This window comes from Triturus cristatus, chromosome 10 (genome assembly GCF_964204655.1).
Source record: "Triturus cristatus chromosome 10, aTriCri1.1, whole genome shotgun sequence".
NCBI lineage: Eukaryota > Metazoa > Chordata > Amphibia > Caudata > Salamandridae > Triturus > Triturus cristatus.
Genome location: NC_140593.1, coordinates 556,686,697 through 556,712,374, shown reverse-complemented (window position 1 = coordinate 556,712,374; position 25,678 = coordinate 556,686,697). Strand labels below are relative to the sequence as shown.

Below are 25,678 nucleotides of genomic sequence, written 5' to 3'. Positions count from 1 at the left end.
GTACTGCAACAAACAGGGCGGGGTGGGGTCGTGGACGCTATGTCAAGAGGCTCTGGACATGGCTAGAACATCAGGGCATATCCCTGGTGGCTCAACACCTGGCAGGTTCCCTGAACGCCAGGGCGGATGAACTCAGCCGCAGGTGCACGATGGATCACGAATGGAGTCTTCACTCAGAGGTGGCGCAAGGACTATTTCGGCAGTGGGAAGAGCCTTGGTTAGATCTATTCACCACCAACGAGAATGCGCAATGTCAGCAATTCTGAACGTTGGAATTTCCAAGGCGGCAGTCGCTAGCTGACGCTTTTCGTCGTGATTGGAGTAGCCGCCTTCTCTCCGCCTTTCCCTCTATACCACTTCTGCCCAGAGTGCTGAAGAAGATCAAGCACAACCGGGCCCAAGTCATCCTTGTGGCTCTGGATTGGCCACGAAGAGTCTGGTATCCCGAGCTGTTACACATGGCCATCGATCCTCTGATCCGACTGCCTCTTCGGGAGGATCTTCTGTCGCAGCAGCAGGGAACGGTCCTTCAACGAAACCTGTCCAGTCTCCACCTCCTTGCATAGAGATTGAGCAGCAACAGTTGACAGCTTTTGACCTTCCTCCTGAAGTCTGTGATACTATTTTGGCAGCCAGGCATCCCACCACTAAGACGGTGTACGCCTGCAGATGGAACAAATTTGTGGCATGGTGCACAGCAAAGGCTGTGCCCCTCTTTCTGAGGTTCTCTTGTTCCTCCTGCCTTTGTCCCAGCAGGGCTCTCCTCTGGGCAGTCTTATGGGCTACCTCTCAGCCATTTCAGTCTTTCTTAGGCTTCCTGATCAGCCTTCTCTTTTCAAGTCCCCTGTTGTAAGTCGCTTTCTTAAGGGCATTACTCATCTTTTTCCTCCTATTCCCCTCCTAATGCCTCAGTGGGACTTGAACTTGGTTCTTACTTACCTTATGTGCGCTCCCTTTGAGCTGCTTCATAACTGTTCTCTCAGACTTCTTACTCTAAAGACTGCTTTTCTGGTTGCCATCACCTCTGCTCGCAGGGTGAGTGAGCTACAAGCTCTTTGTTCAAAGCCTCCTTTTCTGGCTTTTCATCCAGACAAGGTCATCCTCAGAACCAGACCTTCCTTTCTTCCCAAGGTGGTTACTTCTTTCCAAGGTGGTTACTTCTTTCCACATTGGTCAAACCATCACTTTGCCCACCTTCTTTACGCCTCCGCATCCTTCTGAGGTGGAAGAGAGGCTCCACCGTCTGGATCCAAAACGTACGCTTTCATTTTATTTGGATCACACCAAGCAAATCCGGGTGGATGACCAGCTCGGTTGGCTACATGGGTGCCAAAAAAGGTCAGGCCGTGTACAAAAGGACCATCTCTAGGTATTTTGTTTTGTGCATCAAAGCTTACTACTCTTTGGCATAGAAGGAGCCTCCATTTGAACTGCATGGACATTCCACCAGGGTGACGGCAGCGACCACTGTTTTGGGATGGGGAGTCCCCCTCAATGACCTCTGTTAGGCAGCTACGTGGGCATCTCTGCACACGTTGACAAAACACTACTGCCTGGACAGTCCAGTCCGGAGAAACGGCTTCTTTGGCTGTTCTGTTCTCCAGGACTTTCTGGTGTGAACTTGGTTTGCAGACCTACCTCTGGGGTTGGTATTGCGGAGGTATCTATTCTAAGGTAAGGAATTTATAACTAATTGTCTCTTTCAGATGAACAAATTAATTACCTTCAGTAATGATATATCTGTAAGAGACAGATTAGTTATATATTCCTTACCGCCCCAACCTTCCACCCCGCTCTGCTTCTAGGGTCATGGAATCCTTTTCAGGGCCCTAGCTTTGTGCACCAGTGGTCAGTGTCTTGCATGGCTCTGTGCTTCTGGCGTGGAATGTCGTGTAAAAGAACAGACGTCAGCACGCGAGGGCGGCGTCTAAGTGGCTACCACGAGGTCGTCCCGGCGACCAATATGCCAACCACCATTGCGGAACCGACCAACACCACCTTTCGACGCGCTGAGGCACTGCAGACAAAAAATTCTCCGGATCGAGCCTAACGCCTGGGGTAATTCGAAGGTAAGGAATCTATAACTAATCTATGTCTCTTACAGATATATTGTTACCGAAGGTAAGTAACTTGTTCTTCAAGAAGAAACTTATTCACTTCAATAAATTCATAAACCCTCTCCCTTAAACCATCCGACTGGTCTGTTTTACTCCCACCCCATACTCAAAAAAAGAAAGAAAAAAAAAAGGAGAGTCACTGCCTTGGGGAAAAAACTGCGCATTTACTCTGGTCGAGGGACCAGTTGCGGAGACACCACCACCAGTCCTCTTCCAAGTCTTTGCACTCCTCAGGTAAGTCGAATCACAAGAAGAAGTCGAAGAAGCATTGTTGCTCTTCGACTTCTCCCCGTCCGTCGGCTGACGCGACGAGGGATGCGGGTGGTGCCCCTCCAGCGGCTCCATGTGAGGAGCCCGCTGGGTCAACTTGGAGTTTCCCTCCCTTCCCAGAACCCGGAGCGACCCCTGCCCAACTTCAGAGTTACTACGAAGTGATGCATGCCATCTTTGGGCAGCCCGACTCTGCCGGTGCACCTTCGGGCGCCGCGGACTGGGCTGGGGGCCCTGGGCCTTAACCACCGGTGGCTTTGGCCCCGGTACCGCAGGGTCCCCTTGGATCCAGGCCTGGATCCAGATCGGCACCGGTCGAACTTGTAACACCTCCGGTGGCACCGACTCCGGCACCGCAGCAGATGCCGGTTGTGTCCCCAGCCGGCGTCATCCCTGGCCTCCACCCTCAGGTGGACACGAAGCCGGACTGGCGTCGACCGACGCTGAATCCAGCACCGACGGCTACTTTTGTGCCCCTGTTCCATCCTGGCATTCCTTTTAGGCCATATTGGCAAACAGAGGAGGGGGAGGAGGACTGGGAGGGGTCTGGAGACCCTTTGACTAACCAGTTGCAATGTGAACCGGACTGGAGAGAGGAGCTGGGGGAAGCCAGTGGTCTGGATACCTCACCAGACCTTGGCATGTTGTCTCCTCCTACCGTGGCTACGGAGGAGGGAGCGTCTTACGCTGTGGTGTTGCGTAGGACGGCCGAGGCTCTCAACCTCGAGCTACCTAAGGTGGCAGTCAGGACCAACCTCCTGATGAACAAGTTACTTACCTTCGGTAATTATATGTCTGTAAGAAACATAGGTTAGTTATAGATTCCTTACCTTAGAATTACCCCCAGGCGTCAGACTGGATCCGTAAAGTTTTTTGTCAGCAGTACCCCTGTGCATCGAAAGGTAGGGTCGGTACGCTCCGTGTTCGTCGTCGGAGTTGTGGTCACCGGGCTGACGTCAAGGTAGCTACATAGACGCCGCCCTCGCGCGCTGACGTCCGTTCTGTACACGACTTCCCACGCCAGAAGTGCAGAGCCATGGAAGACACTGACCACTGGTGCACAAAGCTAGGGCCCTGAAAGGAAGTCTTAACCCTAGAAGTCAGTTTGCAGAACGTGGAGGATGGGTGTGGCGCTAAGGAATCTATAACCTATGTTTCTTACAGATATATCGTTACCGAAGGTAAGTAACTTGTTCATCTGAAAGAGACAATTAGTTATAGATTCCTTACCTTAGAATAGATACCGCAGCAATACCAACCCCGGGGGTGGGTCTGCAAATAAAGTTCACATCAGGAAGTCCTCGAGAACAGAACGGCCAAAGAAGCGGTCTCTCCGGACTTGGCTGTCCAGGCAGTAGTGTCTTGTGAATGTGTGCAGAGATACCCACGTAGCTGCCTGACAGATGTCATTAAGGCGGACTCCACGTCACAAAGCAGTAGTAGCAGCCGTTGCCCTGGTGGCATGGGCGTGCAACCCCACTCAAGGCTCCTTTGCCAAGGAATAGCAAGCTTTGATGCACATAACAACCCATCTGGAAATGGTCCGTTTGTGCGCGGCCTGACCTTTTCTGGCGCCCACGTAGCCAAAGATCTGGTCATCCACCCGGAATTGTTTTGTGCGATACAAGTAAAAGGAAAGCGCATGATTGGATCCAGACAGTACAGCCTCTTCTTTGGAAGGATGCGGAGGTGGAAAGAAGGTAGGCAAAGTGAAGGTCTGTCCAATATGGAAAGGAGTAACCACTTTGGGAAGGAAGGACGGACAAGTTCGAAGGACAAACTCGTCCGGATAAACAGTCAGAAAAGGAGGCTTAGAAGAAAGTGCTTGGAGCTGACTCACCCTGTGCGCATAGGTGATGGCCACCAGAAAAGCAGTTTTCAAGGTCAGAAGCCTGAGAGGACAGTTATGTAGTGGCTCAAAGGGAGCACACATTAGATATGTAAGAACCAAGTTCAAGTCCCACAGGGGTATTACAAAGGAACAGGAGGAAAAAGATGAGTAATGTCCTTAAGGAAGCGATTTACAACAGGGGAATTGAAAAGAGAAAGCTGATCAGGAAGCCTAAGGAAGGCAGAAATGGCTGAGAGGTAGCCCTTTAGAGTGCCCAGAGCAGAGCCCTGCTCGGCCAAAGAAAGGAGCAACAAGAGAACCTCAGAGAAAGGGGCAGAAAGGGGCTCGACAGTCTTTGCTGTGCACCATGCCACAAATTTCTTCCATCTGCAGGCATATTCCGTGTTAGTGGAGGGACGCCTGGCTGCCGAGATAACACTACAGACTTCGGAAGGCAGGTCAAACTACGTCAACTGCCGCCGCTCAATCTCCATGCCAGAAGGTGGAGGCTGGACAGGTTCGGGTGGAGGACCGTCTCCTGCTGCTGCGACAGAAGATCCTCCCGAAGAGGCAGTCTGATTAGAGGATCGATGGCCATGTGTATCAGCTCGGGATACCAGACTCTTTGTGCCCAATCCGGAGCCACAAGAATGACATGTGCCCGGTTGCGCTTGATCTTCTTCAACACTCTGGGCAGAAGTGGTATAGGCGGAAAGATGAATAGAAGACTGCAAATTCACTTGCGACGAAAAGCGTTGCCTAGTTAGTGCCACCTTGGAAATTCCAACGCGCAGAATTGTTGACATTGCACGTTTTCTTCGGTAGCGAATAGATCTAACCAAGGCTCTCCTCACTGTCCAAAGAGACCTTGCACCACCTCCGAGTGAAGACGCCATCCGTGATCCATCATGCACCTGCGACTGAGTTTGTCCGCCCTGGCGTACAGGGAATCTGCCAGGTGTTGACCCACCAACAAATTGCCCTGATGTCCAGAGGCGGAGGGCCTCCTGACATAGGGTCTACGACCCCACCCCGCCTTGCTTGTTGCAGTACCACATGGCGGGTGTGTTGTCTGTGAACACCTGCACTACTCTTCCCCGGACAGAGGGAAGAAATGCTTTGAGTGCAAGACGAATCGCCCAAAGATCCAGAAGGATGATGTGGAGCCCAGACTTTGCCGGAGACCAGAGGCACCTGATCTCCGCCTCCCCCATGTAGCCGCCCTATCACAGAAGTGATGCATCGGTCACCACTGTAAACTCTGGTTGGGGAAGGGAGAGGGATCTGCCGTCGACCCAATCCTGATTTGTGAGCCATCACTGCAATTGGTGTGCAGTGCCATACAAGATCTGGACGCAATCGGACAGGTTTCCCTGATGTTGTGCCCACTGGAACTTCAGGTCCCATTGCAGAGCCCGCATATACCATCTGGCATGGTCCACCAGCAGGATGCAGGAGGCCATCAGGCCTAGAAGCCTGAGGGTCAGCCTGACCGAAACCCGGGATAGAGGCTGAAAGATCGGAATCATAGCCCGAATATCCCGGACTCACTGTTCGGGGGGTATAGACTCGAAACTGCGCTGTGTCCAGAACCACTGCGAAGGAGAGGAGCTTCTGAGAGGGAGTCAGGTGTGACTTCGGCACGCTGATGGAGAACAGCAGTGACTGCAGGAGGTCGGCCGTAGTCTGAAGGTGGGAGACTACAGTCTGGAGCCAGCCCGCCTTCAACAGCCAGTCATTGACATAGGGGAAAACTGGAACCCCTGATCCGCGCAGATGAGTTGCGACCACTGCCATCAGTTTCATGAACACGCAAGGGGCGATGGCAAGGCCAAAGAGGAGCACGGTAAACTGAAAAGGCTCGCGGCCTACCGTGAACCGCAGGTAACGCCGGTGGGCCGGCAGGAGGAGGATGTGAAAATAGGGGTCCTGCAAGTCCAACGCTACCATGCAGTCTCCAGGGTCGAGGGCAGACAGGACCTGACTGATCGTCAACTTTTTGAACTTCTCCTTCCGGTGAATGGAGTTGAGGTTCCTGATATCCAAGGTAGGACACAGGCCTTTGTCCTTCTTGGGCACCAGAAAGTAGTATGAACAGCAACAACGTCCAACTTCTGGGACAGGAACACGCTCAATGGCTCCCTTGGCCAAGAGTGTCGAAACTTCCTGTTGGATAAGGGCCAGCTGATCCTCCGACATGCGACCATGCGGTTTCAGGGCCACCAATGGCGAGTGGGCGGCAGGATTCGCCATCACCTCCCCATCTGGTGCACCATCACGTCAGACAAGTGAGTTTTGCAAATAGTCCGAAGGGGCTACTCCCTCCCATTCGAAGCTACCCCCCCAGCCATGCCACCTCCGTAATATCGAATGTCGGAGGATCATCTGGCCCTTCTCCAACAGGAAGTTACGGCTCTCTTGGCCAAGGGAGCCATTGAGCGTGTTCCTGCCCCAGAAGTAGGTTGTGGTTGCTATTTCCACTACTTTCTGGTGCACAAGAAGTACAAAGGCCTGCATCCTATCTTGGATCTCAGGAACATCAGACGCTTGATGGTGATGCTAGCTCAGGTCCTTTCTGCCCTCGACCCCAGAGACTGGATGGTAGCGTTGGACTTGCAGGATGCTTATTTTCACATCTCCGCGCTGCCGACCCACCGGTGTTACCTGCGGTTCACAGTAGGCCACGAGCATGTTCAGTTTACCGTGCTCCCCTTTGGCCTTACCAGCGCCCCTGGGGTGTTCACGAAAGTGATGGCGGTGGTCACAGCTCATCTGCGCAGATCAGGTGTTCCAGTCTTCTCCCTATGTCGACTGGCTGTTGAAGGGAGGCTCGCCCCAGGCTGTCCACCTCTAGACTATGGCCGACCTCCTGCATTTGCTGGGGTTTTCTATCAATGTGCCGAAGTCACAACTGACTCCCTCTCAGAAGTTCCCTCTTCATCGAAGCGGTTCTGGACACAACACAGTTTCAGGTCTATCCTCCTGAGCAGCGAGTCCGGGATATTCGGGCTACGGTTCCAATCTTTCAGACTCTACCCTGGGATTCGGTCAGGGAGACCCTGCAGCTGCTGGGTCCGATGGCCTCCTGTATCCTGCTGGTGGATCATGCCAGATGGCATATGCAGGCTCTGCAGTGGGACCTGAATTTCCAGTGGGCACAGCATCAGGGGAATCTGTCTGATTGCATCCAGATCTCGGAGAACACTGCGCGCCAATTGCAGTGCTGGCTAGCGTACCGGGATTATGTGAACTGCAGATCCCTCTTTCTTCCCCAACCGGAGTACACGGTGGTGCCAGATGCATCACTTCTAGGGTAGGGTGGCCACATGGCAGAGGCGGAGATCAGAGGCCTCTGTTCTCCTGTGGAGTCTGAGCTCTACATCAACCTGCTGGAGCTCGGGCGATTCGTCTTTCACTCAAGGCATTCCTTCCCTTTGTCCGGGGAAGAGTAGTGCAGGTGTTCATGGACAACACCACCGCCATGTGGTACTGCAACAAACAGGGTGGGGGTGGGGTCATGGACCCTATGTCAAGAGGCCCTCCATCTCTGGACATTGCTGGAACATCAGGGCATATCCCTGGTGGTTCAACACCTGGTAGGTTCACTGAACACCAGGGTGGACAAACTCAGCCGCAGGTGCATGATGGATCACAAATTGGCGTCTTCACTCAGATGTGGCGCAAGGACTCTTTCAGCAGTGAGGAGAGCCTTGATTAGATCTATTCGCCACCGAAGAGAACGCGCAATGTCATCAATTCTGCACGTTGGAATTTCCAAGGCGGCACTCGCGAGCCAACGTTTTCGTCACGAGTAGAGTAGCGGTCTTCAATCTGCCTTTCGTCTGTATCACTTCTGCCCAGAGTGCTTAAGAAGATCAAGCACGACCGGCCCTATGTCATCCTTGTGGCTCCGGATTGGGCACGAAGAGTTTGGTATCCCGAGCTGTTACACATGGCCATCGATCCTCCGATCCAACTGCCTCTTCGGGAGGATCTTCTGTTGCAGCAGCAGGGGACGGTCCTCCACCCGAACCGGTCCAGTCTCCACCTCCTTGCATGGAGATTGAGTGCCAACAGTTGACATCTTTTGACCTTCCTCCCGAAGTCTGTGATGTTATTTTGGCAGCCAGGCATCTCTCCATTAAGATGGTATACGCCTCCAGATGGAACAAATGTGTGGCATGGTGCACAGCAAAGGCTGTGGATCCCCTTTCTGCCCCTCTTTCTGAGGTTCTGTTGTTCCTCCTGTCTTTTGCCCAGCAGGGCTCTCCTCTGGGCACTCTGAAGGGCTACCTCTCAGCCATTTCAGCCTTCTTAGGCTTACTGATCAGCCTTCTCTTTTCAAGTCCCCTGTTGTAAGTCGCTTTCTTAAGGGCATTACTCATCTTTTTCCTCCTGTTCCCTTCATAATGCCTCAGTGGGACTTGAACTTGGTACTTACTTACCTTATGTGCGCTCCCTTTGAGCCGCTTCATAGCTGTCCTCTCAGACTTCTTACTCTAAAGACTGCTTTTCTGGTTGCCATCACCTCTGCTTGCAGGGTGAGTGAGCTACAAGCTCTTTCTTCAACGTCTCTTCTTCTCTGGCTTTTTATCCGGACAAGGTTGTTCTGAGAACCAGACCTTCCTTTCTTCCCAAGGTGGTTACTTCTTTCCACATTGGTCAAACCATCACTTAGCCCACCTTCTTTCCACCTCCTTCTGAGGAGGAAGAGAGGCTCCACCATCTGGAACCAAAACATGCGCTTTCATTTTATTTGGATCACAACAAGCAATTCCGGGTGGATGACCAGCTCTTTGTTGGCTACATGGGCGCCCAAAAAGGTTGGGCCGTGCACAAAAGGACCATCTTTAGGTAAGTCTTTTTGTGCATCAAAGCTTGGTATTCTTTGGCAAAGAAGGAACCTCCAGTGGGACTGCGCACCCATTCCACCAGGGCGACGGCAGCAACCACTGCTTTGGGACGGGGAGTCCCCCTCAATGACATCTGTCAGGCAGCTACGTGGGCATCTCTGCACACGTTCACAAAACACTACTGCCTGGACCGTCCGGTCCGGAGAGACATCTTCTTTGGCCGTTCTGTTCTCCAGGACTTTCTGGTGTGAACTTGCTTCGCAAACCCACCTCCGGGTTTGGTATTGCTGGGGTATCTATTCTAAGGTAAGGAATCTATAACTAATTGTCTCTTTCAGATGAACAAGTTACTTACCTTCAGTAATGATAGATCTGTAAGGGACAGATTAGTTATAGATTCCTTACCGCCCCACCCATCCTCCCCACTCTGCGAACTGACTTCTAGGGTCAGGGAATCTTTTTCTGGGCCCTAGCTTTGTGCACCAGTGGTCAGTGTCTTACATGGCTCTGCGCTTCTGGTGCGGAATGTCATGTAAAAGAACGGACGAGAGCGCAAGGGCAGCGTCTAAGTGGCTACCACGACGTCATCCCGGCAACCACGATGCCAACGACGAACGCGGAGCCGACCGATGCCACCTTTCGATGCGCTGAGGTACTGCGGATGAAAAATTTGACGGATAGAGTCTGACGCCTGGGGATAACTCTAAGGTAAGGAATCTATAACTAATCTATGTCTCTTACAGATATATTGTTACCGAAGGTAAGTAACTTGTTCTTCAAGAAGAAACTTTTTCACTTCAATAAATACATAAACCCTCTCCCTTAAACCATCTGACTGGTCTGTTTTACTCCCACCCCACACTCTAAAAAAAAAATTTAATTTTTTTTTTTAAAAGAGCATCACTGCCTTGGGGAAAAAACTATGTCGGGTCTGGTGGCTCAGTGGACTAAAGCAGCCACTGCAGGGGCCTGTGTTCGACCTCATGGTCACAGGTTCAAATCCCGGTGGGTCCACTCAGTCTTTCATCCATCTGAGGTCGATAAAATGAGTACCATTGAGTTGGGTAACAATAAACATCTATTATTCAGCGCTAGGACACCTACGGGTAATCGTGCACTTTACAAATACACATGTTATGTTTACTCTGCCCACCTTCTTAACACCCTGCCGGAGCTACCTCAAAATGTTATTGTCCGTCTCTACTACTGTCCATCGTAAATTTATTTTATATATTGTTACTATGTATTTTTGTTTACTCCACATGCAATTCGTGCAAATGCTGCAGCATAAAGCGCTTTATATATATCTATATATCAACATATACTACTGTCTTTCGCATACTTTTTAGATACTGTCACTATGTATTTATATTTACTCCATATGAAACTAGTGAAATTGCTGCTGTTGCCAACTTTGTAAAGCGCTCGAATACCCTCGGGTCAAGTTCAAGCTATACCAACCTCGATAAATAAATAAATAAATATAAATACACTTCTAGTTCTAATCTAATACAAAACAATATATATTTACATTTGATCAACTACAATCAATCAGCAGTTAGGAGAGACTTTTTGGGGAATTCACTGTAAGGACAATATCAATGTAGTTTCTTTGATATTTTGTTCTCTATTATAGAGCAGAACATTTAATTAAGATACAATTTCAAGAGCAACAGTTAAGTTTGGAAAGGTATAGTTATAGACAGGATGGTAAATAAGACAATAACTATAAAGACTGAACCATTTCCATATAAAAGTTTCTAAAGCAGGTTGCCTTAGCATCAATTCCTGACTTAATCAATTGCAGACAGCATTTTGCTTCACCAAAACAAAACCTTGGAGAATATGGGTGCACCTATGCCCAATGAAGCAGCTAAAGGAGCCACAGCCCAAACACTTAGTGCTGATGTAGGCACGTTTGCTTGAATCAACTACTAAAAAACGTGAAATCTAGGAATTTATAAATTGTATAACTAAGAGACTGATGGAGCCGTCTCTGGTGCAAGAACAAGACTGAAAGAGCTTCCTTCTCCAAGTAGAACACAGCCACACCAGTAATTCTCTCTCACACAGGTCCTCATGCAAGGTTTTATGACTGCCGTCAGAAGAAACAGACAAAGGACAAGTATTAAGAGGTACTTGTATTGAGGTGCAGGAATACCATATGCTCAGTATCCCCGTGCTCAAATCTGCAGATTACAGTTGCCCCCAGAATGGGGAATAACACGCAGACGTGGGAATGTTGGGTACGGATCTTCATATTTTCCCTCATTCCAACAAGCCCAAATCTGCACATAAAAAAAGACCTGATGGTAGCAGGTGGTAAACCGGTTTGAGCTATTTTAGGGCCATTGTAGGAAGGGTGAAGTGGGGGGGAGAGTAGAGCAGGTGATTGTAGTGGGAGGTGAGGCGACAGCGTTTACTGCTGTCTTCAAGCTGCCTTCGGCTGGTGTGTGTGTGTGTGTGGGGGGGGGGGGGGGGGGGGGGTTGCCTGCAGCCTGTGCATCTCCACTCTACAGTCCAGAGTTTGTGGACCCAGTAATGCCAGGCCTGGGGACATTGAGAATGAAAAAAACAGCTGACAGTGGTATCCCTCGAGGATACTTCTCCAGATCACTTGTAATGTGGGGGGGGGGGGAGAGTTAGAAGGAACAACACAGACAAGACAAAGGGGGAGATAAATAAATAGAGGGAGTTGAGAGAATGAAAGTGTGTGAGAAAGAACATGAAAGTATACTGGTATTACCGAGTCTGGCGGTATCCACCTCAACAGCCACGAATATGACTCGTTTCAGGACACTCTTGGCATCTCCTAACTGGTTTCTTCTTCCTCTCCACATGCCGGGTCTCTCTGATGTATGGTGGCCTAGCTTTGGCAAAGTAGTGCTAATTGTAAATGAGGATAGGCCATTTATCTAGCCAGCTACCCAATAAGCAGATAGGGGCTGTAAATAGCCCTTAAAGTTTTTTGTTCATTTTATGATCAGTTTCATTCATGATTATACTAAACACGACAGAAATAAACATGAAAAATCTCACCCGGATCATGTTCCAAAGCTGATTTCAGAACTTTTTCTGCCTTAAGATACTGCTTGAGCTTAATGAGGAGTTCTGCGAGATCGTAGGAAAGGAAATCCTGTCCACTGATCTTCTCGGCTGCTTCATTGTAGTTTATTGCCTAAAGAAACACTACAATAAGTCACCACCTGGAATGCAGATAATGGAGGCTACAAGATCATGCAGACTTTTTTCATTGTCTATGAAAGTCACATTTACCCCTAGAAAAACTGGTATGTTGAGTCATGGGTCTCAGAGTTCCTAACTTACCCAAGGAATGGAATTAAAAAGCAAATTACATTGTATTTTACGTCAGGCCATACATCTTTCACAGACATGGCGCGCATGCTCAGGCAAGTTAAATAGTGTAACTGACCGCCATACTTGCCCAGGCTGGAGCCAGAGTCACATGACATGAAAGTTGGGGACTTTTGCTTTCCTTCTCAATTCAAAGTTATGGTTAACAAAACTAACATTTAAACATGGACATTTCTTTATTACCTGTTAATGGTTCAACCGTTAGACATTGATTTTTGCACACTTTTTAGCTTTTGCATTTTCACACACAACAGCTTTTTAACCCAGACTACTGAATCTAAACCTCCAGTGTCTAGGTATAATTCTGTTTGAGATGTGTCAAGAGTGCTTAACTATCTGGAAGGTTTGGGGAACAATTCTGGTCTAGAATTGAAGATTTTGACTCAAAAGTTGACTATTTTGTTGTCATGTTTTCTCTCATTTAGTAGAGTTTCAGCTGTTCGAGCATTAGATGTTTGGGGAAGAATTTTTAATCCAGAAGGGGGTTTGTTTTTATTTGAGCAAAAGAACAAAGTCAAATTCAGAAACTACATTATATCCATATTTTGATGACCATGAAGATTTATGTGTGGTGCATTGTATGCAAGAGGATGAAGAGGATTTCTGGACTTCGTTCCCTTTCTGAGCATAAGTTGTTAATATCTTTTATGCACCCATATAAGGCAGTATCACCTCCTACTCTTGCTCGTTGGGTGAAAGAGATAATGAGGAATGTAGGGGTGGGTGCAAGTTTGTTTGGTGTACAGTCTGAGGAGTGCTTCTGCTTCAAAAGCTTTTATTCTGGGGGGTGCTTTGCAAGACATTTTGAGGTGTGCGGATTGGTCTAATGATGCAATTATTCTGAAATTGTATTTTAAACCGGTTGTGAATGCCGCTTCTTGTTTAGCAGAGAAGCTTTAAACTTGAAATAATGGGGCGTGGCCAAGATGGCGGATGAGAGAGATGCACTTTCGGCTCTCCCCACTCCCTGCCGCTAGGCCCCATTGCCAAAATCACCTCTAGCAATTGATTTGCCTCCCCAGACACGACATGGCGCTCCCAGAAGATACTGGGGGTGCCTGGACAACCATAACAGCCCACCAGACCCTGGAGGAAATATTGCAGAGACCAGGCACGGTCTAAGCAAACATCGGCCTGAGCTATCGGGGTGGGCAGCCCAAGACCGCACACAATAAGACCTGTGCCGGCGGAGACGGATCGCCCACTTGCACCAGTCTGACAACAGGACTGTTGCAGAGATTTCCCCCCTCCCCCCTACCCCCCAGGGCAGCGGCTCGCAGCCGAGGACCTTCAGGAGCGAATCGGCAAAGTTAGGCGTGGACGCCTCTTGCAGCCTGCCTTCAATCTGCGGACTCCGGAGGGCGGGTCGGCCGGCGATTGTTCCGTTTGTGCTGGATTGGCGCCCCTGGCCTTACATCCTGCCTGCGATTGTGCACCTCTGTGGAAAGCAGAGACTAAGCCAGATTCCCTACCTCGGACGGCTGGGGCCCTGCTGGGCGTGCCTGGGGACCCGCACCATGCAGCAGCACCGCTCCAGAAACCCTGCAACACACCCGGAGACCTGCCGAGGACCGCAGGGTTGTGGCCGCTCATGGCTGGGCCCTGAAGGACTTGCGCCCCAGGGAGGCGACCTCGCAATGGGAGAAACCATGAGAACTGCCGTTGCCTGCCCTTGCCCAGGTAGTGATCAGAGAGGGAGGAAGACCTACGGCGGTGCACCCCCCCCCCCCCCCAGGCTTGCTGGGGTACGGACCCCGCCTTCAGTGTCAGACAACTACAGCATTGAAGGTGAGGGGGGTGAGACTGTTGGCCGGCCCATCTGCTGTGTATGCCCCCCTCTTCTCGCAACGCTATGCCCCCACCTAAAGCGGTAGCTGAGCACCACTAAAATACGCCACCATCAAACTGCTTGCTGGGCAGTTCCAGCCCTTACATCACCACGCGGTTTATGTGGGCACCTGATTTGCCTGGGAGGAGAAAATGGGCCATGGTTCCGGGGCCCAGCTAACACCACAAGTTTAAGCTCTCCTGCATACCCAGTCTCCTGATTGTCAAGACGGTGCCCGTTATTTGGTACCGCATTACAGCAAGCTAAGTTGCCCTCCCATGCTGGTCCGCCCTTCCAGAAGGAGTTCCACTGCTGCTGGGCCCCGCTCTCTGGCTCTGTGACCTCTCACTGCTGATCCGACCCAAGGGGTGGTCTCCGACTGCAGGGTGAAGCCTTTCTCTACCTACCACCATGGCCTCGGGAAAAGGCAAGAGGGGCAGGAACGTCAAGGACATGCTCGTTAAAAAGATGTTGAGGGCCCAGGTGGGCGATTCAGTGGTAAGGGGCGCATGGAAGAGCTCACAGACTCTACGCACACGGAGGTGCCCATCACCCGCCCCTACCTAGAGACGCTGTTTGCCTCTCTAAGAGAATACCTTCTGTCTATCAAAACTGAACTGGCAGGAGAATTTAGAGAGGTCCGCCAAGATGTTGATGAGCTAGGTGAACGAGTCTCCACGCTGGAAAATCATGAACAAGGACGCGATGAAGAAATTGAACAGCTCCAACAGGAGATTCTCCGCCTCAGGGACCAACACCTGGATCTGCAAGTCCACACTGAGGATCTAGAGAACAGGTCCTGACCCAACAACATACATATCCGGGGTGTTGCGTCCAGAGCGGATGGAAAGGACATCAGTGCGTTTGTGACGGATCTGTTTAGATTCATCCTAGAGGCCCCTCCAAGCACAGAGATCAAGATCGATCGTGCCCACAGGGTAGGTACCAGGAGAGCTCCGGCAGACTCTCCTCTGGATATCCTGACCTGCATCCACGAAGGAGCAAATTCTGCAACATGCCAGAGAGGTGCACCCCATCTAGTTCCAAGGTCAGTCTCCAGTTCTGTACCAAGATCTGGCAGAGTCCATATGCAAAAGCGCAGGGTCTTCCGACCTGTCACCTTGTGCCTCCGGGAGAAGGGGGTGCTCTACTTATGGGGCATCCCTTTAGGATTGTCTTTCGCCTGGTGGGTAAACTGCACCAGATCCATTCCTTGGTGGCGAGCCGTCTCCTTGATATGAAGGACCTCCTGACTGTGCGCTCCCGGGGGGGGGGGGGGTGGCGGCACAGCCGTGGGAGCGCGGAGCCTTCGGTCCACAGTGGCAGTCTGTCTTCCCTGGCTGGGCTTCGATCGGATCCAGAGATCAGTGCTAGAGCAGGACAAGCTGTCCTTGTTACACTTGCCGGAGATCCAGCTGGGACAACGACATGATGCAAGACACCTACACATCACCTCATTCTCATTGCTTTTTCCCTATTTTGCATCAGTAGGGGGCTGGGTGGGGAGCGGGGAATAGGGCCACTACTAACCCCCTTTCTACTTAATACCCTAAGGAGAGATCTACACCCTGGACAGTGACTCTTGCTCTAAGGACACATTGTTAATGTTTTATTGGGACACTTAGCTTCTTTGTTTGGGGTTTATTTTGGGACCTATTTGATGCAGATGGCCCCCTTCCCTTTGAGGCCTTACGCATGAACTTTGCGCTCCCAGTATCACTACATGCAGATCCGCTATTGGGTAATGCACCGCTCTGTTCGCACGGGAGCCAAGCGGCAACGTACTGCCTTCGAGCGGTGGCTCCTGGCCAAGACGTCTGACAAACGCATGATCTCAGAACTGTACCGACTAATGGGCTCGGACTACAGAGACTCCTAAGCTTAAGAGCCAGCTCCGATGGGAGACAGACAGATAGGGAACTAACGTTAAGAGTGGGATGACATTAACTACCGGGCATGTCACATGGCCCACAATATGGTTAGCATCTAAACCGCCACCAAAATCATTATCTATTGGTACTACATACTCCACCGATTACAGAACTATAACCCATCCAAATCACTAGAGTGCTGGCGCCAATGCGGGCAAACCGCCACGTTGCTGCACATTCTATGGGATTGCCAGAAAATACAGTAATACTGGGAGCCGGTACTCGCAGATATAGATACACTTTGACACGGAACTCCAGATTTCCAGCATGCATTGTATTAGGACTCTCCAACCCTCTCCCTTCCCCCTTAGGTTGAAGCAAGGCAAACAGATTGGCCTGGCCCTGGGGGCGGCCTTAAAGAATATCCTATCCCACTGGGGCTCAGAGCTGCTACCCACAAACTTAGGATGGCTGCACCAGTTACGGCACACACTAGGGATGGAACAAATCTCACTCTCCTTTTCCAACCAAAGTGCTTCCTTCACTGAAATATGAAGGCCATTACTAACCTTGCTGACATCGGAATTTAGGGAACTTGTCCAAAATATCTACAGCTCTTGAGACTGGCTGAGGCCCGGGGCCCCTCGAGCCTCCACATAGAGAGTACGAATTGGGACAACTGAGGGCATAAGCTACGTTAAGATCTTCCCTCTCCCTTTTCCTTCCTTTAATTGTTCCCTTCTTTTGTAGTCACCAAGGACGGAGATGGGGGTGTTGATTGTGGACAACCTACAGCGTACACGGCCCTGACAGTAGGGCCTTACTTGTCGATATATCATTGCTTGTTGTCCTTTTTTCCTGTTGATGACAAATCGATAGAGAGATTTAAACCATAAAATTGTAATAATGTTAGCCTCCGGTGTTGCCATAAAATGTATATTTTCCCCAGTTTTGATGGTCAGAAAATCTGGATATTAAAGACAAGGAGACCAATGCTATCCCTCCCTTGTACCCAACCCAGTTTTGATGTTTGTTGGTTTTTTTTTATCTCGCTTGTGTGCAACAGTAAAGGAAGATGGAAGGATAAAGTCTTTTCGTACAATAAGAGTTGTTATTTGGACTTTCGTGAGAAATAAATCTAGTACATTTTATAAGTGATGTTTTTATGTTATGTTGGCAGTTCACTAAAAAAAGGAAGAGGGATGTGGATTCTGGCCTTTAGTTGGGTTTGGAATTTTGATAGAGTAATGTATTCTTTAAAGGGCTGCTGTGAGTGGTGCAATTAAAGGAGATTGAAATAATATTAGCCTCCGTGTATTTAATTAAAAAAAAAAAAGACTTTCTAACCATCAAAGCTGGGGAAAATCTTAATTTCCCCTATATGATGTACAGGTGTTGTATTTCTAAATATGTTACTTTTGTACAAGAAATTTTAAATATCAAAAATATGTTTTATTATGTTTAAAAGAAAGAATTAAAGGCACATATTTTATTTTAAATTTCATTGGTATATGGTTTTGTTAGTTAGGTATGTGTGAGCAGTGCGAGTATTGAGATAAGGGTACTCAGTGGAATTTAATGTTTTCTGAATGCTGTAGCTTCATATACATTACAAAGAACCCAGAAACAGCTGCAGCCACTGGTAACACAAACCTTAAAATACAACTTGAGTCAACATCCTGTGCACAATCACCTGAAATAGTGCCTAACCGATAAATGTTGAGACCGATTCATAAAACTATTTGTGCACTTTAGAAAAACTTGGGGGTGCATTAGCGGCACTTATTTAGATGTATTTCATCATATTGGGGAGCGTGAAGTAGATCTTAAGGCCTAAGTTTGTTGGTCAGAGAAAAAAGGGTTTGTCAAAAAACGACAATGTGATACACAAGCGGATACAAGATAATAAATTCTGAGGTGCAGAAAAACATGCAGCGATGGTGGCATATAGGTTACTTATGATCAGAACGTGATGGAAAACTATGCATTCACGCCTGGTAAGTGGGGTTAGGGAAAAACAACATGCGGCACTGGATTTGAATACACTGTATTAAAATATTTAAATACAATGTCAGCGCACTAGAATTGGGATAGCTTGGTAAGGGAGGTCTTTGTTCATTGAGGATAAAAGAGAAGAAGATAGTGGTTTCAGGTTAGGGTCATGGTCAAGAACATTTAACTGAAAATATTGCGTGGCTATGCTGCAAAGGGGCTTGTAAATGCTATGAAGATATACTGTTTTATACGCTAATAACATCAGAGACTGTATGACTAACTGAATCTAGTTAGGCTTTGTTATTGAAAATAATATTAATTTTTTTTAAACAAAAAATATAATCAAGCTTTAGATGTTTGAGCTTATGTTTATAAACTCTGATGCAAGGGGATGTCTCATGTAAATGGCTGAAGGTTTCTGAGCATAAAAAAGCAAATGGCTGAGGAAGGCGGACACTAAAGTTCCATAAAGTATAAAATTCAATGTTTGCCATGAATGGAGCATCCACAAATTACAACAAACCTAAAAATTTATAGTTTTCCTTGATGATCAATTTCAATTGATTTTATTTTTCATTGTCAAGCGTTGCATGGTTGGTACACAATGAAAAATTATTGCAATCTATGGTTCCGTTACAGGCTCCGATTGTTGCCTGCTTTTAGACAAATTTAAAAAACTATACATCTTTGTGGCCAAAACAGTCTGGGGAACTTAAAAGCCCTAGACACAAAAAGCCACAAGACCCTGTCGCTAATTTTTCTTTTCCTCCACTTTTTATTCCATGTTTTCTGAGTTCAATGATAAGTTTGGAAAAATCTTGCCCAAGCTAAAAGAAAAAATTACCCCAAGTTGAATCCAACATGAGTGGATAAATGTTTTCCCTCTTACACAGTATCAGAAAGCTGGGATAACGTCAATCAGCACAGCAACATTTTTATTGATGCGGATTTTAGGGTGCAAAAAAAAGATGGATTTAGGTCCAGATCTCTGTACTGGGGTGAATGTTTGACATCGTGCAGCATTCTGTCCATCAATTGTTCTATTTGCATTTGCCACCCAGAGTAGGACGGGTATGCCCAGACGTGGGTCCCGTGCTTTCCATCCCACTGGAGTCAAGCTAGCCTGGCTAATGAGGAGTGATGCCCTGAAACCGGTCCCAGGATGCTTATTTCCAGTCCAGGGTGGACCTGGCCTGGTAGTTCGGGCTGGACTGTTCCCATGGGGAACAGGGTCAAGACTGATTTGCATATAGCTGGGTCTGAACTGGAATGGCATGAGGAGCAAAAGACGATGGGTTTTGGCCCAGATCTTAGTACTGGGGTGAATGTTTGACATTGTGCAGCATTCTGTCCATCAGTTGTTCATTTTGTTTTTAGGGGAAAAACATACTTTTTGCACAACAGTCTTTTGGCATTTTTCCTCCGATCAGGTTAAATCTTTACAAATCACAACATGTGTGGGGAAAAATACATGTATTTAGCTTGGGAATCCTTCATTTAAAAAACTTATGAAGGCATAAATTGAAACTGTCCCACCAAGAGGGGGGGAATACCCTTAGCGCTTAAAGGGTTAATAAACATCAGAGGGAAGCATATGAGTCACACCCACTTCACAGTTTACACATAACACAGCTGCTGATGGGTGTCTATTGTTTTCAAATTGTATAAATGTATTGCTTCAATTGTTCCTCAGAGGTAAGGTGGCTGGACATTGCATAATACAATGCTCTATTCTCATCCAAATGTGTCTGAATAACAGCAATAATAACTGTGTGTGATCCTAAAATAAAAATATGGCTGCCGTGTCCCAAAAATGTATGATAAAAGAAAACACTTCTGCTATAGGCCAGTCAGTGAACACCTGGAACACATCTCAACAACATGCAGATGAAGCCCCTGAATGTCAACCCCATATATTGCCATCATCAATTGTGAAATGGTTTCCGTTCCAGACCTTCTTGTACTGATGAGTTTTGACTAGGGCTTGCCCGATTCTGCTGGCCAGCGCTGCATCGGTTGGATTCCTCCTATGGGCTTGGTCATACACCTCCAAAGCTTTCTCTGGCTAAGAAAGAAAGAGAAGAAAGACCTATCAGCAACGGACATTTTTCAAGCTCAGCAAGCATTATTCGCTTCTCTCTTAATGGGATAGCATTGATGTTACCAGTTTTTAGAGCTCCATCAAAAACATATACATACCTCTTGAATTTTCATATATGCATCTCCCAATAGAAGGCTGGTCTGAGGGCCAGCCAAATGCTCGCAAAGCTCTCTGCAAAAACAACCAAATGGAAGGTTAGAATACGTTTCAATAAAAAGCATCATTGCTTCTACAGATTCATTATGAAAAGCAACCAAGACCATTAGAGAAGGAGATCTCAGAAGAGGAGGTGGGGAAAGCGATCGGCCATTTAAAGTAAGGGAAAGCGGCGGGTCCAGATGGCCTACCCGGAGAATTATATCGCGTGATAAGTCCCGTTATTACCCCAATATTGTCAAGTCTCTTTAATGCCATTCTTTTAAGAGGGGAGAACTCCCCTGAATCATGGAAGGACGCCACGATTGTTCTCATTCCAAAGCCAGGGAAAAAGCTATCAGAATGTGGGTCGTATAGGCCGATTTCTCTTCTAAACAACGATTACAAAATTTTCACATCTATTTTGGCACTAAGATTGGGGGAGGTAATCGGATCTATAATTCACCAAGATCAAAGGGGTTTTATAAGGGGACGCCAGTTGGCTGATCATACTCGTGAGTTGGTTGGGGCAATTGACATTGCAACAACCTTTTCTCTTCCATTCGCCACCCTGACCCTAGACGCCACAAAAGCCTTTGATAGGGTCAATTGGCCCTATCTGGTGTAGGTTATGAGAAGATTTGGGTTGGGGGAGGTTTTTTGTCGGGTAGTCGAGATATTGTAGAGGGCTCCTACAGCTAGATTATTAGTCAATGGCACTTTAACAGACCCGATAAAAATTACCAGAGGCACTAGACAGGGCTGCCCGTTATCCCCGCTCTTATTTAACCTTTATATAGAGCCGTTTGCCCATATTCTGAGAAAGGAAGTGGATATTCCTTCATTTGTATATGGTGAATGGGAGAAGCGGATAGCGTTTTATGCGGACGATATTTTGGTGTATACTTCAGATCCGCAGAGAGCTTTTCCGACGGTAATTAAAAAGGCAGGAGAATTTGGGCAAATCTCCGGTTATGACATTAATGCCAATAAAACAGAGATTGAGGTGCCAATTACGATCCGGTAAAAACCGGGTACGAACCGTCGGTCGGAGCGTATTCGCCGTCCGACTCGTACTCGGTTGTAAAACATTACAAACATGGAATTACGATTCGCACGGAAACACCATTTCCGTACGAATTGTAAAAAACACAGACCGACGAAAATATGCATACGAATGTGATCCGGGAATGCTGCGACGTGACGTCGGGACGCTTCCAGGCAGCGTTTCACGACCTTGGAAGTACGGTTCGAACCGACAGCAGTCCGGACGGCAATATTTTTACGGCACCCAAAAAGTGCCGGAAATGCGAAGTACGGCGCGAAACGACCAGAGTAGGTGGCCCGGTAAGCACCGTACCCCCGCCCCCGCATGTACGCGCCGTACCCCCCCCAGCCCCCGCATGTACGCGCCGTAACCCCCCCCAGCCCCCGCATGTACGCGTCGAACCCCCCCGTGTATGTACACCAGAGTACGCGTCGAACTGTACGTGTCGAACCCCCCCGTGTATGTACACCCGAGTACGCGTCGAACTGTACGTGTCGAACCCCCCCCGTGTATGTACACCCGAGTACGTTCGAGTCGTACCCCCACCCGTGTATGTACGGTGCGTACCCCGTAGCGCTGGGGGTACGCACCGTACATACACGGGTGGGGGTACGACTCGAACGTACTCGGGTGTACATACACGGGGGGGTTCTACACGTACATGCGGGGGCTGGGGGGGGTACGGCGCGTACATGCGGGGGCTGGGGGGGGTACGGCGCGTACATGCGGGGGCTGGGGGGGGTACGGCGCGTACATGCGGGGGCTGGGGTACGGCGCGTACATGCAGGGGCTGGGGGGGGGTACGGCGCATACATGCGGGGGCTGGGGGGGGTACGGCACATACCGGGCACCTGTTTGGACGTCTCCATGGTTGTCATAGGAGTTCGGTGCGGACGGTCTTTTAACCATACGGTTGTACATTCGGACGCCCGGGACGGATCGTGATTCCCCGGTCGGACTTCGCTTTTCACGTTTGTACGGTAAATCGTCCGAGGACGTGTCGGACACATTTTCCGACCCGAGGACGTGTGGGAAATCATTCCCGATGCGGTTCGTATGGACTTTTTACCATGCGAATCGTGATTGCCAGTTCGTACGGCACTTGTACGATTCGTACGGTAAAAAGACCGGATACGAGTCGCACGGGGAATTTTTTTACCGGATCGTAATTGGCACCTAAGTGTTGGAACGTTCCACATCCACAGTTCACAATTGTATCATCAATGAGATACCTGGGAATACGTATCACTCATGATTTAGGTAGCTTGGCACAGTTTAATTTAGATCGGGTAGCAACGGATAGTAGGAAACTTTTGAGATCTTGGACATTCTTACCACTCTCGATTTTTGGGAGAGTAAACTTAGTCAAAATGTCTATTCTCCCAAAATTCACTTTTATTTTTAACTCAATCCCCCTGTCCTTCGATCGGAGAAAAGTGGAAAAAAGTCAGCGAGAAATAAATTCGTTTATCTGGAATTTTAAATCAGTAAGGCTGACTTGGAAGAAGTTGAGAAGGAGGAGGGAAAAGGGAGGTCTGGCTTTGCCAGACCTGTTATATTACGCATGGGCATTTCAGCTAACTTATTCGAGGATGCTTCTGAAAATTTCCGTAACATCATCTTTGGGGAGTATGTTCAGGGCTATGCTAGGGGGAATGGACATCCCATTGGATGGTTTTTTTATTTAAGTTTGGAGACATGAAATATTTCAAAAAAGTCAGACTAAAGACCTTAAAATCTGCCTTAATAAATTGGGTTCAGATAAGAAAAAATGTCAGGTTACACTATTATTCTAATTTTGCGCCGGTTTGGGACTCTCCCGGCCTTCCACCCTGTATGCAGGACAGCCTTGCAACCCCGTTAAGGGACGCTGGGATTTTAAGATGGGGAGAGATACTGGTGGATGGAAGGGTACAAGACTGGGAGGTTCTGAGGGACAGGGTGGGCACGGCTTTCTCTAGATTTAAGTATATACAGTTGGATGGTTGGGCACGGGCGGAAAATAGGAAAGGTCCTCAAGTGGGGAGTTACAGCCAGTTTGAACAACAACTGGTAGAAAAGCAAGAAGGGGGCAAAGAAGTGGCAATCTGGTATTGGGGTATGGTAGAGGAGGGGGGTGGAGACTTTGTCTTGTCAGAAGAGCTATGGGGGAAGGAGTTGATCCCCCAGTGTGAGGACTTATGGATAAGATCATTTTCTTTTCTTTATAAAATTGTGAAACCAGTCAGGCTAAGACGTAATCACTTGTTTACCCTCCACCGGGCCTACCTTTCACCCCTGAGGCTCTCCAAGTTTCTCCCTGGGAAGAAATGCAACAAGTGTAATTTGGTGGCAGCCTCAGACATACATATGTTTATGGAATGCCCGGCCATCAGGCTGTTTTGGGAGGAAGTAATGGCCACTTTGGCCTCAATTTTAAGCTTATCATTGGAAATTACTCTTCCGATAATAATTTTTGGTCTGGAAGAAAATATATCTGGACAGGCAAAGTCTTTCCTTTTTTACTCTATCATCCTGGCAAGATGACAAATATGTAAATTTTGGGTGGATGCCAAAGCCCCATCTCACGCAGCGTGGCTGATATCAATGTATGGAAACTGCTAAGACTGATCTGGCTAGATCATGCTCCAAACAAAAGGTGTCCTTTTGGGAATTGCTAATTAACTGGAGATAGGATACCGTGTTTTTTTTTTTTTTTTTTCCCCCCGGGTCCGATGATTATGTCAACTAGGCTCCAGTAGATCCTGGGAAGTAGCCTCCCCCGTACGTTTTTTTCTCCTGGGTCGACTAACATTGATTGGTGCTTCTCCGTTCCTTGCCCAAAGAGGTAGTCTCCCGCCTAACATACATATTCTGCCCGGAAAAAGATATGGAGGATAGATCGACAACATTCTATGGCAGATAATTGGTGCTTGGCTTCTCTTCGGCGAGTGGAGGTAATGGCAAATGAGGACAAAAAAAAAAGCAACCGTAACTAAAATGAATTTCATTTCAAAAGGTTAAATCAATAATGGTAGGCCTACTTAAAGAGCTAAATATTTTCATACTAAGTATATCTGGCGCACGTTCAAAGTTGTGCCATCATTTCATCCTCTGACTCACTTCCAGAAATGACTGGAAAACATAGAACTTAAAAATAAATAACTGTATACATTTTCTCAGTAGGGCCTGTCAGATCGACATGAAGCTTTTGAAAATAGCCCGAAGTAGAGTTACCGCTCCAAAAACAAGGGGGAAAATGACGTACTTGTAAATCGGGATAGTTGGAGCTTTCATCACAGGGGCTGAATGTCACTGGCACTATCCCAGGATTTCACCTAAAGTGTCAGTCAAGAACCCGGGAAGGTAGGATTGAGGACAACAGTAGCACTGATAATTTTTATTTTTCAAATAATGAATAATATGCCAACAACATGCAATAGAATATTTTTATTATGTCAAATAAGGAGAGGGGGGGGACCAGGAGCTTGATAATGGTCCAGTGCCTATGCTCCAAAAAATCGATGAGGTACTCACAAAAGGAGGCACTGTTCCCTAGTGAACCTGGTCAAAGAGCGACCAGGATCCACATACGAATAAGAGGGATAGGGGAGTTAGATCAGGGATTAGGTACTCAGGATGGCGGGGGAGACACAATATTGTCTCTTGTTGCCCTCACACACCTCGAAGGATGTCATGCTTCATCATCGGGCGTTTGCTCCTCGTCGGGCCGGCGGTGCAATGCCCTACGGGTCCCCCGAAGGGTCTCTTTGGCGGAGATCTTTTAGAGAACTGCCGATGGGTGCATGCGGGTATGTGGAAGGGGAGTACCAGAGTAATCAGTGCAAGGTAGTGTGTGCAAAGTGAGTTAAAAATACCTAAGGGTTACCGAAAACAAGAGGGTGGTTTAATAAAAAGGTACCCTTGGTACATTAAAAGACCCGTAGGTTGATAGTTATCTGTCGAGACGTTATGTGTCTGGATAACTTACAGAATGGTCGACATGTTTCACGCCTTGGGTGGTCAAAGTGATCCTTGGTGTTTCATCAGGACCAGGGGTGATAGTGAAGTGAAGTAAGTGCACAGACTAAGTATAGCGAGTAGGGTGGTATTAGCCCTCTCGCTGGTAAAATAAGGGGGGTTATATCTCCTGCACAAGTTGTGTGTGGGAAAGGAGTAAGTTATGCCCCCTTTGAAACTGACCTAGAACACAGAAAAACAAGGAAAGAGGAAATTGGGAGAAAAAACATGAGTTAAGAAACGTACATGCTCTTA

The 25,678-nt window shown here is 48.1% G+C and overlaps 1 protein-coding gene across 2 annotated transcripts in view; it reads right to left on the bottom strand.

Annotated features, from left to right (window-relative positions):
• Positions 1 to 25,678, bottom strand: part of LOC146789718 (tetratricopeptide repeat protein 21B-like) — a 468,517-nt gene that overhangs the window by 229,288 nt on the left and 213,551 nt on the right. For both annotated transcript variants that reach the window (XM_085630126.1, XM_085630127.1), the window contains exons 10-12: positions 20,340 to 20,412; positions 20,095 to 20,205; positions 12,111 to 12,249 (exon numbers count right to left, since the gene is read on the bottom strand). In XM_085630126.1, the coding sequence (XP_085486252.1) occupies positions 12,111 to 12,249; positions 20,095 to 20,205; positions 20,340 to 20,412 (323 nt within the window). The remainder of the gene's footprint in view (positions 1 to 12,110; positions 12,250 to 20,094; positions 20,206 to 20,339; positions 20,413 to 25,678) is intronic.